Below are 18,402 nucleotides of genomic sequence, written 5' to 3'. Positions count from 1 at the left end.
GGAGGGCAGGCAGGTCTCCCTGAGGGTGACACTGAAATGAGCCCCACAACTGGAATGCACACTAGGCAGAACTTTATGTACTTCATATGTGGAGTTTTTCAATACATTGTGAACTTTGTCCCACGTGGCAGCAAGTTTTGCATAGGCCCAGGGTTGGAGGAGTTGCTAAAGCCTTTCATGGAGAATCCTAACCACACAAAAGTGAAGTAGTAAAATGAACTGTCACCTACTCATCAGTTGTAAACTCATGACCATCTCTTCAGCTACAGCCCCTTCATGTCCTTCTCTCCATATGAATTACAGTTACCAGACCAATTAATCTCTTAATGTTTCAGCATATTTCTCTGAAGGATACGGACTTTTAAAAAGTGCCATCGAAATGAGAGATTAATATCAAAAAGTCAGTAGTGGCATACTTTAAAACAAAAAAGTACAAGTCACCCAGCTTGATGAATTTTCACGAACACATTAAGCACAAGTTTCAGTGTCTGCAGCTCCCTCAAGTCGTCTCTTAGCAGCTATAAGATGGCTCTGACAGTGGACACGTCCAAAGAGGCTGCTAAGGACACAGCGCTGGAGCCTGGCTGGGCTTCTTACTGTAGGATCTCTAAAGTCCAGAACAAACGGAGAAGGGTTTAGAGTGGGTAGTTCCAGCTTTAACACTTAAGTGTCAAGGACCCTGAGCAAGTCATGAATTTCAAGCTTCAGTTTTCTTATCTTTTTAAATGGGAGTTAAAAAAAACCCAACTTCCTCACAGAGCATTTGAAATAATACAAATATATATTTATTACATATAGTGATATAAACATGATGTATATCTGTTATCTTTATGTAACAGTGGATAACAAAATGTAACATTTCTTTAGATCACCCGGCACCGGACTGAATTCTTCACATATGTTATTTCACATATTTGAAACTGTGCCCAGTATCTTGTTTGGCACTTAAATGTAATTTTCATTCCAACATGGCTTTACCTTGTTCGTTTTGGAGCTGAAGGCCAGGGAAGTTAGGAAAGAGAGTAGATTGGCACGACACCCCCGTGGCAAAGCCGGGACTGGAGGAGTGCCCTGTCCTGTAGACCCAGCTCCCTCTGGCGGGCCTCCAGGGCACAGGCCTTTCCCGCCTGGCCGCGCTTGGGCCTCAGGTCTTTCCGTAGTGAACAGCTCCGCCCCTTCGAACTCTGCGGGAGTCCACCTCCAGGCCGTCTCCTCTAGGCCAATCCGCATGGTCTCAAAATAACGGGAGGCGGGATTAGGGCGGGGCTCTCATTAGATTGGCAGAGCCCTCAGCCACGGGGCTAAGGAGGCTTAGAGATGGACAGCGAGGCTATCCAACAGGCGTGAAGCCAGGGTCCGGCGCGAGCCAATGCTGTCGAGGGGCGGGGCTTAGTTGTGGGTAGAAGGGGCTCGGGGGATTGTCTCCGCTAACGCGGCGGCGTCCGACGTGTGAAGCAGCTGCCAGAATCTTCGGGTGCAGTTTTCGCTGCTGCCATGAGCTATACAGGTGGGCCCGGCAGGGTTGGTGAGGAGAGGGGTCAGGCTTCAGGTGGAGAGGGATAGGGATGTGCCGGAGCCGCGCCGGGCTCGTCCGTGCCTCCCACGGGGCTTGGACACTGCCCTCTCTGCGGTCACAAAATGGCGCCGGGGTCCCGTCGCCTCAGTATCGCGCCCCTCACGCCTCGGCGTCTCAGTTCTTTGTGCTGGCCACCTTGCGTCCCGGCTCCCGACCGCCCGAAGTTTTGGCTTCTGTCTCCGGTGTCGGTGAGTCTTGGTTTCGGCACCTGAGTTCTCGCCTCCGTCCCTGGCCCGGCCCCCTGGGCCCTCGTCGCCTCAGGTCGCCCTTTCTCGGGCCTCGGCCCTTCAGGTCGATCTGCGGACTCGGCTGCCGTCGCCATTGTCCCCCGCGCAGTTTCCCCGCAAATACCGTGGTTGCCCGCCCCACCCCCTCGCCTTTACCTGCCCCAGGCTGGGAGAGGCGCCAGCCCCTCCCCTAAAGTGGGGATGTGAGTGAATAAATACATGAAGCGTTAGAGCCGAGTGGGGAACCTCGCATCCTTAGGGACTGAGCCTTGTGAAGAACGGCTGGCTTCCGTGTTAACTCATTGCACAACTGTCAAATTCATTGTGGCGTCGGGGGTTGAATAGACACTGACATACTGACGGGAATTCCTCAAGTGTTTTACAGAAGAGGGCAGACCATAATCGGGAAACGAACGTAGTATGTGTTGTGGAGTAGTCAGTACCCTGAGGACCTTGTTCTATTACGTGGGGGTGGTTGGGGACCTCTGGAGAGCATTGAACATTTGAGCAGAGACCTGAATGGAACGTGGAAATTAGGGATATCTGGCCAAGGGGGCCCTCCAAAGACCTAGTGACAGGAGCTGCCTGGCGTGTTAAAGGATCAGCCCAAGGTGATCAGTGGGTCTTGAGCTAAGGGGAGGGAGGGGATGATGAGATTAGAGAGGGAGCCATAGGATATGCCTGGGTGATTACAAATCATCCCTGAATGAATTCAAAGGCTGGCCTGGGACTGCTTTCAGAATAACTGATGAGGCTTTTCAGCCAAGAGCTTCCCTTGTTAATAGGGCTTGAGCTTGTGTGGTTGCTGGGTAAGCTGCATTCTACTTGGAATGTTTAGGACTGAGAATGGAATCTGAGCCTCTGGGGCTGCTCCATAGACAGCTGTATGTTGGCCTTAGATGAGAAGGTAGTGTTAGCTGTCCCTCCTCCAGGTCAGGAGCTTGGCCAGAACTCCAGTTTTTTTAAGCAACCATCCCTTAGCCCAGTGGTTCTCAACCAAGGGCAAGTTTGCCCTCCAGGGGACATTGACAAAGTTTGTAGCGTGGTATTCGGTTGTCACTTCTTGGGGTGGAAGTTGCTACATGTGCATCTAGTGGGTAGAGGCCAGGAATGCTGCTAAAACATGCTATAGTGCAAAGGGTGGCCCCACCCTAAAGAATTTTCTGGCTTCAAACATCAATAGTGCCAAGGTTGAGCAACCCTGCCCTAGCCTTTGTGTACCTTTTCTGGTTCACCAGGGAAGTCAGTCGGGTTGATACTAACATAACTGAAATTGAAAACTGATCCTATTCACCAAATCTTATCAAGAACTGGAAGACAGTTTTGTGGTTCTTAGGGACAGGACTGCTGAAGAAACCAGGGGAAGACTGGTTGGGTGCTGGTGGATAGCTTAATAATGATCCATTTAATTTCATAGACAAGGAAGCTGATGTATAGAGGTCACAGATGGTCAAGTTTGAATTTCAGCTCCATATCTTGTAGGCTGTAATTCTGTGTTTGAGTTGGCAGTGAGGTAGCCAAGCTAATGAGGTTATGATTAGTTTTCCCCTGATCTTGACCAACTGAAAACCACAGTTGCTTTATAACGTGTGACTTTCCCTTTTAAGAAGCAGACCACTAAAGTCAGAGGCATGTGAGGACTTCCCTGGCAATCCAATGGTTAAGATTCCACTGCAGGGCCACTGGTTCAGTTCCTGGTGGGGGAACTAAGACCCCACATGTCAGGAAGTGCTGTCATAAATAAATAAATGAATGAATGAATGTCAGGCATTTTATGTCACATTTTAGACAACTCGTTGCCTTTAAGAGGAATTTCTGGAGGCCTTAAAGCAAATGTTAGCATTATTAGTAAGGGTAGAAGGTGATTTAAAATGTATCTTTTTGATAACTTATCTAATTTTTTAATCTAATTTTATTATGTATACTTGAAAAAGAAGGTTCTGTCTCTACCACCAAGGGGAGGAAGATAGGAGCAGTGGAAAAACAGGACAAAAAATCCAGAATCAGATCTTTAAACAAAGGTCTGAAATGCTACCAGTCTTTTTATAGGAACATTCATCATGTCATATATTTTCTCTGTGTTAGGAATGCACAGGTGGTTTAGCTGGATGGCTCTGGCTTGGGATTTCTCATAAGGTTACATTTTGGATGTTAGTTGGGACCTTAGACATCTGAAGGCTGAACTTGGGCTGAAGGTGACTCAGACTAATGTGCCTGACAGGTTGATGCTGGCTATTGATTTCTGTACTATCTGGAGCTCTCCACAGGCCTACTAGAGGGTCCTTACTATATGCTGGCTTATAGTAAGAGTGAATAATCTGAGAAAGAATGAGGTGGAAGCCTCAGAAGTTGCACTGGGTCTTTTCTGCAATATCTTCTATTAAACTGCCTCCCTCTATTTGGGAAGAGACAACATGATGTCAGAAGGCCGGAATCATTGGAGGCCATCTTGGAGGCTGATTTTCACTGGATAGTGGAGGTTGGCTGCAACCTAACCTCTTTCCTATTGTCTTCCAGTTTTTGTCACTTGATATTATTTTTTCAAAGAATCCCCTTCTAAAAAAAGAAGGAAAAGAATAAAATAGAGAAGCTTTGTGTGTTTTTGAGCAAAAAAGGTATCAGAGAGGCTGGCCAGTAGGGAGGGGCTGTGATACACAGTTATAAACCCATGGTCTGACCTTTCACTTTATAGGACCAAAAATTTGCTTATTTTATTTTTTCACTCAGAGCTTATTTTTTCATTCAGAATTTAATCAAGCTGAAAAATTGAACCAAGACAAGATCGATACTCAAGCCAGATAAGAATTGGTTCATAATTGGAGCATAACTAGCTAAAGAAGGTCCTGCCCTGGGGGCAGTGTTGTGGCACAGAATATTAATGTAGAGAGGACAGAACTAGAGCTGAGTTTGCCTTTGAACTCTGAAGGTTTGGTTGACTGATGAATTATCTTTCCTTTTTCTCAAAGAAGAATCAGGGCCCTCTCCCCTGAATATACATAGATCTTTTGCTCTATAGCTTTAATACTGTGTATTTAATCCAGTATGTATTCCTGTTAGCTTGTGGTACGTTCTAGTTGCAGCTGCAGTACCTTCAGACCATGTTACCTAAAGTCTGGAGTTGTTTTGCCAGTGGCACTATTGCTGAACAAACAGGTTTCCAGAAGCTAGTTGACCAAACAGTGGAAAAGGCCAGTGTAAGGTGGTACTTACATTGGGAGCCTTCCCCACAGGTGAACCTTCTTTAGATTACTTTCAATGTTTCTTGTGTATAGTTATTATCAGGGTTACAGTTTGGGCATCTCAGGAAGGTTCTGGGTCCCTGGAGGAAATCCATTCCAGTGTGCCCTCTTTAATTAGGGTATGTAGGAAATGTTGAATTTATATGCTTCTGTCACCAGCTCTGTTACTCCCCCGTGCCCAGTTTCAGCTCCCTCCTCTGGGAAGTAAAGTGTGGATCCACTGATCTTTGTTTGAAACCCTTGGAGCTGGGTGTGTTTTGGAATTCTAGCTTAAAAGGACATTGCATGACACCTGTAGTGGGGTTTGGGGCAGCACTTTGTAATTAAATGAAGAAAGATAAAGAATGTCCTCATGGGTCAGTTTTTCCCAAAATGCATGTTGACACCACATTTGACGAAAACACTTGGTTTTCAGACCTTTTTGGACTTTGGAATTGGCAGGGTAAGGGATCTTGGCCCTGTCCCTTTTGTTGGCTGTGGTGAGGATGAAGCAAAATAATGCAGATGAACCCCTTAGCACCCTGCAGGAAAAACACTTGTTCAGTGTTGGCTGCTGTTGCTGTCCTATTTGCCGCTATGGTCTTAAGAAATGAACTGGGAAAAAAAAAAAAAAAGAGAACTAGAAAGAGTGTCAACAAATACTTGAATGCCTGCCCAGGGAAAGGCACTTGGTGTATGCTTTTATTGTGAAAGCTACTGGAGGTGCTGGCTTTAATTTTTAGGTCGTGAGTTGGGTCTTGATGGGAACAGGCAAATGTTGCCTCTTATGGTGTCTATCATAATTTCAGTGCTAAGGGCAAATCACTTAAAAATATTTTACAAAAATATTTTAAAAGTGTAGATTAAAAGATAATCAGCATTTGAGACCAGTAGTTTCTGGTAGAAGTTCAGATTTTCTGTACTTGTTACTAATTCATTAGAAGTTGAGAAATAGTATAAGATTTGAGAAGATTGGAAATTATACATAGAATCTATAATGCTTGTTCCATATAAACATGCTAACCCCAAGTAATTACATTTAAGAAGTAATTGTAATACACTTTTTTTTTTTAATGGGCAGATGAAAAATATATATAAGCTTTAGATTTGGGGGAATGGAATAGGTATTATTTACCTTAACATTGTTCAAAATTAACCCCCATTGTTATTTGAATTGGAGCTCACCTTTCAGTGATATAAACACTTTCTTCATTTACCTGAATAATTTGGGTACCCATTTATCAAAACAGGGTACTGGTTTAAAGATTTAAAAATGTTTATCCAATTCTTCTGACATAACAAGTTAAATATAGCCTGCCTTTCCTTTGGTTGATATGTTCTGGAGGTGTTCAGAAACCAAAAGTTTTGGTGGTTTTCCAGTGAGGGGAGGGTCTGCCAGGCAGTCTCCACTGAAGGGTAGTCTTAGGTCATCTTCATGTGGCTTTTTTGGAGAAATTAACCACACTGTACATATATTTAGGCTTTGTCCAGGGATCTGAAACCACTTTGCAGTCAACGTACTCAGACACAAGCGCCCAGCCCACCTGTGATTACGGTAAGTGTGGGCCCCTGGGAATTGGAGGGTGTGTGCTCTGCTTTTAGTGGCAGAGCAATCCACTGGTTTATTAGTTGCCTTTAACATTGCTGTCACACTGTCTTTTCCAAATGCAAACTTGTGTGAAATGGTATGGTGGGCTCTTAGAATAGCTTCAGGGGGTTAGAATTGCCCTTTGGGGGCAATTATGGGAAAGAGGTCTGTTATTGAGCAAGCTGGAATTCTTGACTGTATATGATTGGTTCTTTTGACCCTTTGACAAACTGTTAGAAGTACTTGTGGCCTGTGACAAAGATGTAGGTTCAGAAAATCCCCTCGAGGGAGGGTCTGGGGAGGAGAGTAGCCAATCAAAGTCCAAAGGATTGATGTGAGCAGAAACCAAGCCATTAACTTAACCCCAGGGTAGTGCATGAGATTCCAGTGTAGGAGAGGCTGCCTGTCTGAATCTAGATGGCTTTTAGAGACACAGTCAGGCTGGTAGGCTCCTCACACACAGGGTTGAAAGTTTCTCATTGATTTCTCAACTGTGGACAGACACACTGAATCTCTAATTCAGAAGGATCCATAGATATTCTATTGGTGTCTCTCAGCAGTCCAAAACTGCCAGTAAAGCTGTTTCTCTGTGATTTGTGACCATGACCCTAGTTCTCTGTCATGAAGGAGCTTTCTTCAAAGGGTTTTGCCTTGGTTATTGAGATGGGTAATTGGTTTTACTGCCAAGGTCTAGGGAAAGACTGAGTCTACACAGTCACATTCTCTCAGGAGTCACTGATTAAATGGAAATAAGTAAAACTCCCTGAAGGATTGTCAGATTGTCCCAGGGGAGAAAGAGAGACTTAAAAAAATGTTCTGAAAATGAGTAAGGAGGTATCAAATAGTTCATAAGGAGGAGAAACTTTGTTTGCATGGCTTCTCTGTCCTGCCCTCCCTGCCTCAACCCTTTTCATTAGACATAATCCCAAATTACACATCTTTTTTGAACCATTTTCTCTCAAGTTTATATATTCTAGTCCAGAGCATTTTATAAGATGTGGCATTTGCAAATATTTTCTCCCAGGCTGGGGCTTATCTATTTGTTCTCTTGATAGTATCTTTTGAAGAACACAAATTCTTAATTTTGGTGAAGTCCAATTCATCAGTCTTTTATTTTTGTTTTAAAAATCTTGCAGCTGTGCTGTGTGGCATGTGGAATCTTAATTCCCTGACCAGGGATTGAACTTGAGTCTTAACCACTGGACTGCCAGGGAAATGCCAATCTTTTTTTTTTTTTTTTTTGCACCGACTCTTCTTTGCAGCGCAGGAGCTTCTCTAGTTGCAAGATGTTTCTCTAGTTGTAGAACACAGGCTCTAGAGCGCATGGGCTCAGTAATTACAGCACATGGGACTCTCTAGTTGTGACTCTTGAGCTTAGTTGCCTGACCAGGGTTTGAACCCAAGTCCCCTGCTTGCGTTGGAAGGCAGATTCTCAACCACTGGATCACCAGGGAAATCCCCCCAGTTGTATCTCGGAAATTTATACTTAACCCAAGGTCACAAAGATTTTAAGCGCTTCATAGTCTTAGGTTTTACATTTATTTTGTGATTTTGAGTTAATATTTCTACCAGGTATACAGTGTAAGTCAAGATTCTTCGTTACCTTTGTTGAAAATTAATTGAATGTATATGTGTGGGTCTGTATCTGGATTCTAATTCTCTTTCATTGATTTGCCTGTCTTAAGTTTCCTCTAGTACCTTACTGTCTTGATCACTATAGTCAGTCTTGAAATTTATGAATATGAGTCCTCTAGGTTTATTCTTTTTCCAAAATTGACTTGGATATTCTTGTTCCTTAGCTTGTTCGTATAAATTTTAGAATCAGTTTGTCAATTTCTATAAAAATTCCTTTGGAGATTTGGAGTGGAATGGTCTTGAATCTATAGTTTGGGAGAATTGAAATCTTAACAGTATTAAGCCTTCTAATATGTGAACACAGTATGTCACTTCATTTGTTCATGTCTTTTTTTTTTTTTTTAGTGTTTTCTAGTTTTTGCGCACAAATCTTACACATATTTTGTTCAGTTTACAGCTAAGCATTTCATGTCTTTAATGGTATGGGATATGATAGTTTTCAAAAATTCAGTTTCCAATTGTTCATTGCTGTTATGTAGAAATTTGATTTTTTTTTTCTTTTTGTATGTTGATCTTGTAATAAAACCTTGCTAAGCTCACTTATTCACAAGTTAACTTTTTTTTCCACTAGTAACTTTTTTTTGTAGTTTTTTTTTTTTTTTGGAGAAGTTTTACATCATGTTTTGAAGGAATAGTTTTACTTCTGGCTTAAATTGTAAGACTAATATAACAACGTTTAAATAACATTTTGAAAAACAGTCAACCAAGGTCCCACCATTTTATACTTGTCAGCATAGTTATTTTAGGTAGTTGAATAACTTACAGGCGGCTAGAACTTGTTTTGTTGTGCTGTTAGAGCGTTTCCTTGGGCAGCGTAAGGCTTAGTAGTTTCTTTTTTGATGCCCATGTGATATTACTGAGTAGGTTGACCGTAATGTGATTAACTATTACCTTAAAGTCAAACATTTACATAGTTCTCTATTTTTGCTCTTTAAATACTGTTTTCTATAACCAGCTCCTTTTCTTTACTTTTTCTTTCCTTCTTTCTTTTTTTGGTTTCCTTTTTAAAAATAAATTACATTCTTAAAATAGTCTGTCAACTATGGTCTCATCTCTGTGGAGATGAAGTGAATTCCAGTGTTCTTTTGCAAGGGAGTCACCAAAGAACACAGTGTAGACAAAGATTTCCCCTGAGGGGATCTGGCTGGGGAGCCCACCAGGATTACTCTAGGCATAGCAGGTAGCACATAGAGAGTGCTTGCCTGCCGCTGTCATAGGAGCCACCAGCCTGTGCTTGTGTTCAGAGTTAATGCCTACTGCTGCTTCCTTTCTTTGTGCTTCTTTGCTGGTCTGGCAAGTCCTCAGTAGTGGAAGCCTGGAGTAGGGCAGGGACACCATATCTGGGACTCAGGCATAGCCTCGATGGGCTGCCTTTGTCTCCCAGTCCTGTCTTTTTGAATAGCCAGTGTCCACTGTCCTGGTTGCAGACAGCCACGTGGCCAGACCCTTTTAGCTGTTGGGACTAAGTGTGCATTATTCCTTGTGTGGCTGTGCCAGCCACTCTTCTTGCCTGTTTGAATGCCTCATTCACCACTCACTCCTTGCATGATCTCCACCTGCTGTCCCTTGCTGCTCTCTAATTATTTAGGGTCTGCTTTACCACACAGTGCTCTGGGCCTGAGGAGTGCCTGGGACTGCTAGCTTCTGTTCTGTGTGCTCTGAGCATGATAATCGTTGAATAAACAAATGAATGAGAAGCCCCTGCTTTGATTTCCCCAGCTGTAGAGGATTTTTGCTTTGTGAGCTCTAGCATGTCCACGGTTCATTAGTGTTCATCTCTAGGTCGTTGCTGGTTTCCAGTGTCTCCCTATTCATTTGTGCAGTAGATCGAGGGGAAACCTGAGTATAGGATCTCAGCTTGCCCCACCTCGCATGTTCACTCTGATTCATCTTCTCAGTGTATGCACTCTTGCCTTCCTGTGGCTGGATTCTTTTGTTCCTCACGCTCCTGTCCTTGCTGAGCTTTGGTCCTCTCTCTGTTCTGGGACAAGGATGACTTGTCTCTCTGCAAGGTAGACATTGTGGAATAGGAGATAACTCTGAGGTCCCACCAGAGACACTGGGAAAGTGGTCTCCTGTTCTCATGTACTTCCTTGGGAAAGAATCGTGTGTGCTCGACTCAGAGATTGCCCTTTGCTTTGCACTTGGTCAGTTTTCAGTGGCTTTATGTTTTCGAAGGAAAGAATTTTTCTTCAGTTCAGTTCAGTTTCAGTCGCTCAGTCATGTCCGACTCTTTGCAACCCCATGAATCGCAGCACGCCAGGCCTCCCTGTCCATCACCAATTTTTCTTATGTGCTATAATAAAATGCAAAGTACATTTAGTTTATAAGCCAAATTGTATTTTCATCAATTCTTCTCAAGAGTGGTGTCCTGTCTTTCCCTCTGCTTATGTGTTCCAGCACAGCATACTTACACAATTCAAGGGCTTGATAGTTCTCCCTGTTAAGGCAGACGTTTGAGGGACTAGGGTGGTTATTTTCTCTGCTCCAGTTGGCTTTGTCGGGTGATCTGATTGACAGGATTTTGGAGTGGATATGAGCTCTTTGCTGAGCTTCTTTTACAGCATGGAGTCAGTGTGAGGCACCAGAACTGCTTGACTCTCCTCTCATTGGTGCTTAGCCAAGGGCGAGAGTAATCTTCCAATTCTGACTTATTGCGGAAGCCATATAGGAGCTTGCAACACTCCCTGAGAGTGTTAGGAGTCGGGGGTTCCTTAAATAGCAGATGGTCAGAGCCACGAAAGATTGGGCACCAGGGCAACACGTGGCCTGGGTCAGTTATATAGTGCTCTCAAGCTCAAGGCTTCTCAGTTAGGGGAGGTTCAGCCTCCTATAACCGCTCAGGTTCTAGGAATCATTGTTTTTATGCCGGAATTAGACTCTCATCATACTGTAAGCAATTATAGATATAATTGCCCTTTTACTTTTTTGTAGGATATGGAACTTGGAACTCTGGGACAAACAGAGGCAAGTATTATTCCCATGATCACTCTTCTCTCCCTTGGGATTGGACTGGTTGAGTCTTTCTGCCACTGTGCAGCTTAACCAAGGTTTCGGAATGGGGCTTGCCTTTGGGGGTCCAAGGTGCCCTGGGGCTGGCTGTTCCTTCCCAGAAGGCTGGGCCCATCCAGCCTTGGGTGGCTAAAATCCAGGCTTGTCTCTGTGACCAAAGGTGTTCTTGTCTCTTTGTTTGTCTGTCTCTCCTCGCCCCCTCCATCTTGTCTGTCTGTCTGTCTTTCTGTCTCCATCGTTGCAGGCTACGAGAACTATGGTTATGGCTATGGCTATGGCCAGGATAACACCACCAACTATGGGTATGGTATGGCCACTTCAAACTCTTGGGAAATGCCTAACTCTGACACAAATGCAAACCCTAGTGCCATGGGTAGTGCCAGTGCTGATTCCGTTTTGTCCAGAATTAACCAACGCTTAGATATGGTGCCGCATTTGGAGACGGACATGATACAAGGAGGCGTGTACGGCTCAGGTGGAGAAAGGTGAGTGGGCACCAGCCTAGGGGCGAAGGCTTTGCAGGGTCACCCTCTGCCCCCTGGCAGTCTCCCTCTCCTGAACTTCCTGTTATATCTGTCTGTTTTCTCCTTCTTTGCTGTACTGCTGGGGCTTCCCAGAGACTGTGTAGGGTCTGTTTCACATTCCTTCTCTGGCTTGTGTCCCGTCCTCCCTCCATCCTCACCCATTGCCTGGTGGTGAGCCTCTTTTCCAGCTTGCAGAGGGCCAAGCAAGCCCACTCTGGGCTGGTTTCACTGTGACCTCTGAGTGGCTCTTCTCAGGATCATTGTTGAATGACTCTTCCCTCTGGAGACAGCCATTTGAAGTCCTTGCAATACTTTGCACCCTGCACTCTGTCAGGGCACGACCGTTTGGGTTGTGTATGAAGGATGGGGTGAGCCCTCAGGCTGAGCACGGCGAGCTGTGCCGTCTCACGTAAGGCACGGGAAAGATGGGGGCACATCCTAGCCACCCTTAGTGCCTTATCAATGTGTAGCTGTTGAGCCTCAGAAGTGCCCCTGTGGGGAGCTGTTGATGTCCTCACTTTGTAGATGAGGAAAGTGAAGCGCCCATGGGTTGCATCTCTTACCCAGAGGCACACAGGAGCTGGGCCTCCCACTCAGATCTGCCTTCAGGTTTGTGCTTGTCTGATCTGGTGCTGGCCCAGGAGTTCTGTGCCCTAGTGAGAGGTTTCGGTGAGAAGGGCACATGTATTTCTACCACGGGATGGAGTGAAGTGGCCTAATGGCTCCAGTTGACAGATGGGAGAGAGTAAGGAGGGGCCTGGCCAGACACTGATAGGGCCAAGTGAGGCTCCAGGAGCACTAGGGCTGAGGGTGCCAAGGAGACTTCTGCTTGCATGGGCTCTCTAGCAAGCAGAAAGTGTTAGGGGAGGCCCAGCACATCCCCTCTCCTTGTGCCTGATAGTCATCGTGTTGGATCTGAGGCTGCCAGATGGTGGGGCCGGGGCAGGGGGGCTTGGGGGGTGGTTGGGCTGACATTGCTGCTGGTGCCAGCTGCCTGTGTACCATCTTGCAGCAACCTAAAGCTGGAAAGCAGGGTTCAGAGACAGAGTGACAGTTGGGTCGCCCTGGCCTCTTCTTTCATGCTGCTGGTGCTTCTTAACTACCCAGCTTTGGCAAAGAGACGTGTGGGGCCTGGGCCTGTGGGCTGCAGCCGAAGTTAGAATAGCTGTCTCTGATTCCACAGTCAGAACGTCTGGCTTGCTTTCCCACTTGCTGTGTAGGCTATGATGCCCTGTCCTGGGCACCAGGGATTATATGAGCTCATAAGAGTTCTGTTCTTGTCATTGGGCAAGCTTGCAGCGTCTTTCCTGGCAAATGTTCTGTATTCTTTTTTGTTTTCAGTGGTGAGGGGGTTTGAAGGTTTCCTGTGAAAGTTACCAGCCCCAGTGGACAAAACACTGATGCTCTGGATTGCCCACGTATTACGGGATGTTGGGATGCTTGGCTCTGCCCCTCGAGGAGCGGCCTTGGGCATTGTGACTGCCACAGACACATGCACATTTCCTGTGGCCCCGCTCTTCCCCTGAGACCTACTCTACCCTAGTAGTCAGTCCTTGTTAGGGTCTGAAAGCTGGTGCGTGGTCATATGCAGGCTTGGGGACATGAGCTGAGGGGACCTGCTAGCTTCTAGAAGTCTGCCCCGAGAAGCCTTTTAAGTTGGCATTTCTAAACGTTGGTTCTCTACAGTGGGCTGGGGTAGTGCTGGAGTGGGTCTTCTGTCCCTGAAACGGGACGGTTTGCTGGAAGGCAGGAACAGAAGGGTGAGGGGACCCGAGGCCCCCTTGATGCTTGTCATCTGCCTCTGCAGGTATGATTCCTACGAGGCCTGTGACTCGAGGGCTGTCCTGAGCGAGCGTGACTTGTACCGGTCGGGCTATGACTACGGAGAGCTTGACCCTGATATGGAAATGGCCTATGAGGGCCAGTACGATGCCTACCGCGACCAGTTCCGCATGCGTGGCAGCGACACTTTTGGCCCACGGGCTCAGGGCTGGGCCCGGGACTCCCGAAGTGGCCGGCCGATGGCCTCGGGCTATGGGCGCATGTGGGAAGACCCCATGGGGGCCCGGGGCCAGTGCATGCCTGGTGCCTCCCGGCTGCCCTCCCTCTTCTCCCAGAACATCATCCCTGAGTACGGCATGTTCCAGGGCATGCGTGGCGGGGGCACCTTCCCAGGTGGCTCCCGATTTGGCTTTGGGTTTGGCAATGGCATGAAGCAGATGAGGCGGACCTGGAAGACCTGGACCACGGCTGACTTCCGGGTGAGTGAAAGGGGCCCCTCCTGGTCTGTGACTGAGAAAGTGAAGGGCCTGAAGCCGTTTACCCTGACCCTGCTCGCTCTTTCTGACCCAGACCAAGAAAAAGAAGAGAAAGCAATGCGGCAGTCCTGACGAGCCAGACAGCAAAGCCACCCGGACGGACTGCTCTGATAACAGTGATTCAGACAACGGTGAGCCTGGGTGCTGGGCCCATGACCCTTGCCCTCTGCCCCATGGGCCTCCTGCACTGAGCTTGCTTCCTCTTGCCTTTCAGACGAGGGCACAGAGGGGGAAGCTGCAGAGGGCACGGAAGGCGCTGAGACTGTGGAGAAGGGCTCCAGAGCAGTAAGTGGCCCCAGCCCTGCACTCTTGTCTGTCTGTGGGTGAGGCCTGCGGACAGGGGGCTGCTTGAGCCCCGGCGCCCCAGAGCAGGCCTCTCCCAAGAAACACAGGCCAGCCTGAGTTATCCCTGCATGCAGACATGATTAGCACAAGGGAGTGGAGGTCTGGTAGAGGGCGCAGGCTGCCGGCAGCCGCTGATCAGAGGCTGGGTTTCCTTTTCAGAACATGGCCCAGTGAGGCCTCTGTGCAAGGCCTGCTGGGAGGCCGTGAGGCGCCAGCTCTATGCCGGCCTGGTACAGGGCCTTGTCATTTACAGCTGTTTGGAGCAACTGCACAGGCTTTAACACTGACAGTCTGAAATTGTGTCTTAGGAAGGAGAAGACGAAGAGGGAAAAGAGGAGGGGAAGGAAGGTGGCAAAGAGGATGCAGAGAAGGGTGAGTCTTCTGAGTGGCCGGGCACTGGGGACTTTTCCAGATGGCTTGTGGCGGGAGGGGGCCAGCCAAGGGCAGGGTCTTGGCAGAAATATGCCCAACTTGGATCGTCCCGGTGTGGCTGACTATGTACTGGTAGGGAGTAACCTTTCTTCCTCTGCCTGGTTCCTACTCTGGCCCTGATCTCGAGACAGTACACTGGTTTTGCCTTCAGGTGGGCGGGGCAAGCAAAAGTGTGGGGGAACCCCAGGCTCAACCCCTGCCCTCAGGCCCTTAGTAACATGCAGTTCCAAGTCCTCAGTGGCTGGTGTCCAAGCTGGGACCCTCGGTGCAGTTTTTACGGCTCTGGTTTGCATGTCCTTTCCCTTAGCACCTCTACAGCCCCTGTTGGGAGTCCGTGTCTCCCTATTCGAGTGATGAGCGCCAGCAGGTACCTAACCTAAATCCAGCCTCAGCCTACTGTTGCCGCGGTACCCAGTGTGGGTGGGCAGGGCCATGTGAGCTTTGGGGCCTTTACCCTTGGGGGCTGCACTCAGGCCCCACCTGAGGCCTTCCTGCATTCTGCCACCTGGGTCCTCTGAACTTTTGCCAGTGTCCCCACTGAGACAGCCTCTCTTTACCTTCCAGCTTCCCTGTGGCTCACTCTGCAGAGTGTGGATGTCCTGGAACGTAGTGGGGTCAACTCCCCGCCCATCCCAGGGCACCCGGTCCTGCTCGCAGCCAGAGGCCTTGCTCGGACAGCTGCTTTCAGAATGGACCCCCTGGAGTAGACAGTGGATATCCAGCCAGAGACCGTAGACTGGTAACCGTATCCTTCTGTTCCCACAGGGGTCCTGAGCGCCCAGGATGAGAGTGGCCAGGCCAAACGCAAGTTGCAGGCAGGCAAAAAGAGCCTGGACAAGCAGAAAAAGCGGCAGCGAGACCGCATGGTGGAAAGGTAACCAGCTTCCCTCCACCCCTTTGCCTCTGCCTCGCTCTGGGGCTGCCTCCAGGAGAGCAGGGCCATAGCTCTGCTGCCTCACCGCCCTCTGGCCTCCCTTGGGAGCCGTCACCTGCTCGGCCGTGCATGGACCCTGCTTTCCGCCAGGCCCAGCTCCCAAGGCCTGATTCGTCCCCTGCCCCTGTGCGGCCGCCTGGCGACCGCTAGCGACTTTGGCCTGAGATCTCACCCTGCTCAGCACCGTTGCCCAGAAGCTCCGGCGCTAGGTCACTCGGCACATGAGCCCCGAGGTGTACTGGGGGCCTGATGCCCCTGCGGGAGGGGGCCAGCTCAGCAGAGACTCAAGGTCCAAGGCGCCTGTGCCACCCCAGCTAGCTGCCAAGAGGCCGTCACCGTGCTCAGGAGAGATGGCAGCACCTGTGGGCTGTGGCAGCCTCGGGCCTGCCCTCTGCCCGGCCCGCCGGCCCTGTCAGGCCGGGCCTGTCTGCGGCTGAGCCCTTCACGCCCCTTGGTCGGGTCTGTCTGCCCTCAGGGCTCCCGCACTGGCGCTTGCCTCCTCCTCCTCCGCCTCAGACTCTTGCTCTTGCTGGACCTTCCTCAGCCTCGCCGGCGCCCGGCCCCTGGGCTCTCCAGACAAAGCTGACCCCGTGGCCCAGATAAGGACGTCCGGCAGAGGTAGGGACCTGCCCCGAGGCCTCGGTGGCGGCTGGCCTCTTCCGCCCCTTGCCACGGCGGCCTGCTCCGGCCCAGGCCCCAGACCCCGGGCTTCTGCTGTGGACACGCGGCCCAGACAGAGCACCTCGCTCAGGTGACTCCAGGCTGCCCTCTGGCAGGCCGGGCAGGCGCCCTCCTTCCAGCTCAGACTGGTCTCTTCTCAGAAGAGGAAGATGAGGCAGCAGGTGCCCAGGCCTGCTTGCCTCCCATCCCTCCCGACACTACCCCCAAGCATTCTGAGCAGAGGATGGGCTGGGTCTTTGAGCCCCTCAGCCCCCACAAGGAAGATGCAGCACCTTTCCGGGCCCTGCCTCAGGACTGCGTACTTCACTCTGCACTCAGGGCCACCTGGCTCACGCCAGGGCATCCTTCCTTCTGCTCCCCAGCTGGGCCAAGTGCACAAGCTCCTGCCCAGCCTCGGTAGAGAGGCCCTCCAGCAACCTTCCAGCGACTCCTTGCCTGTTGCAGCAGCTGCTGCCTCAGGCTTCAGCCTCCTGCCTGTGGGAAGGAAGAGCTCCTGCCCTGTCCCCTATGTTGCAGTAACTGCAGCCTGCAGATGTTCTGTCCCTTTGCACTCCCAGCCCCACCGGTCCTAGCCTGTCCCCCTGCTGGGACCACACCTCAGAGGCCCATGAGCAAGGCCTGTTTCAGGGCTCGCAGCTGGGTTGGGTGAGGCAACAGCACCCTTCCCCGGAACCCTCTTGGTCTCAGCTCTGCGTTTCCCTCCTGTGGCAGGATCCAGTTCGTGTGTTCTCTCTGCAAATACCGAACCTTTTATGAGGATGAGATGGCCAGCCACCTTGACAGCAAGTTTCACAAGGAACACTTTAAGTACGTAGGCACCAAGCTCCCCAAGCAGACAGCTGACTTTCTGCAGGTGAGCCTTGGAGTGGTTGGTACAGCTGCTGTTACCCTGCAGACATAGAGTGGCCCACACAAAGCTTGCTATCTCCTTGGTGTATCCGGCAGGAATATGTCGCCAACAAGACGAAGAAGACAGAGGAGCTCAGAAAAACCGTGGAGGACCTTGATGGTCTGATCCAGCAGATCTACAGAGACCAAGATCTGACACAAGGTGAGGAGGTTCCATCCCAGTCCTACCAGGCCGGACCTCAGCCTTCCCTCCTCTGGTTTTCAGAGTAGGGTCACAACACCCCTCTGTTCCCCCAGGGAGGGTCAGTGAGAACAACCTCAGGCCCACGTGGAAATGGCAGGGTGAGGTGAGGAGCTGGTCTGGCATTTTCCCCCAACTCCTGGGTCTTTCTTAGGTGTCTGGGACCAGTGGCGACTCCCTCCTTCTCCCCTCTACAGAAATTGCCATGGAACATTTTGTGAAGAAGGTAGAGGCAGCCCACTGCGCAGCCTGTGACCTCTTCATTCCCATGCAGTTTGGGATCATTCAGAAGCACCTCAAGACCATGGATCACAACCGGAACCGCAGGGTGAGTGGCCACCAGTGCCCTCCCACCATCCTGTGGGCTAACTGGCTTAGGCCTCTGGGGAGGTGCTGGAGTCATGACCCCTGCCTGCTCATGAAGAGCTGCCAGGGGCAGGAAAATAGACACATCTCCAGCCCAGAGCAGTCAGCCATGCTACAGAGGGATGGGAATTGGTGATTCTGCCTGGCAGGTGGTGGCATCAGAGCCAGACCTTAAGAAGAAGTAGGCTGTGGGAAATGGGGACCTGCGTATGCATAAGGGCCAATGGCCAGATTAGGTTCAGACACCAAACAGGGAGAAGCATATGGTACAAGTGTTGTTGGAGGAGGGATTGGACATAGGTTTACAAGGGCTGGGCTGAGGGGCCTGGTCTTGCTCCTGTAGGCAGCAGAGTTTCTAAGTGGGGGACTAGAAGGATTAGGGAGAAGGCAATGGCACCCCACTCCAGTACTCTTGCCTGGAAAACCCATGGACTGAGGAGCCTGGTAGGCTGCAGT

General features: G+C 49.4%; 1 protein-coding gene across 12 annotated transcripts in view; it reads left to right on the top strand.

The window, feature by feature from the left end:
* The first annotated feature begins 1,398 nt into the window (after positions 1–1,398).
* AKAP8L (A-kinase anchoring protein 8 like) overlaps positions 1,399–18,402 on the top strand; it is a 32,105-nt gene continuing 15,101 nt past the window's right edge. For 2 of the 12 annotated variants that reach the window (XR_003511988.1, XM_027548057.1), the window contains exons 1-13: positions 1,499–1,764; positions 6,502–6,576; positions 11,179–11,211; positions 11,501–11,741; positions 13,588–14,041; positions 14,133–14,229; positions 14,313–14,383; positions 14,752–14,815; positions 15,641–15,749; positions 17,202–17,343; positions 17,436–17,541; positions 17,637–17,681; positions 17,855–17,908. Coding sequence is in view for 7 of the 12 variants with exons in the window: in XM_027548057.1 (XP_027403858.1) it covers positions 1,566–1,764; positions 6,502–6,576; positions 11,179–11,211; positions 11,501–11,741; positions 13,588–14,041; positions 14,133–14,229; positions 14,313–14,383; positions 14,752–14,815; positions 15,641–15,749; positions 17,202–17,343; positions 17,436–17,541; positions 17,637–17,681; positions 17,855–17,908 (1,690 nt within the window). In the remaining 5 variants the exon portion in view is untranslated. Of the gene's footprint in view, positions 1,765–6,501; positions 6,577–11,178; positions 11,212–11,500; positions 11,742–13,587; positions 14,042–14,132; positions 14,230–14,312; positions 14,384–14,751; positions 14,816–15,640; positions 15,750–16,284; positions 16,428–17,201; positions 17,344–17,435; positions 17,542–17,636; positions 17,687–17,734; positions 17,909–18,402 lie in introns of all 12 variants that reach the window. The other 10 variants (XR_003511991.1, XM_027548058.1, XM_027548052.1 and 7 more) reach the window with 8 other exon arrangements.

This window comes from Bos indicus x Bos taurus, chromosome 7, assembly GCF_003369695.1.
Source record: "Bos indicus x Bos taurus breed Angus x Brahman F1 hybrid chromosome 7, Bos_hybrid_MaternalHap_v2.0, whole genome shotgun sequence".
Taxonomy (NCBI): Eukaryota; Metazoa; Chordata; class Mammalia; order Artiodactyla; family Bovidae; genus Bos; species Bos indicus x Bos taurus.
This window is presented reverse-complemented; position numbering and strand designations above follow the sequence as displayed.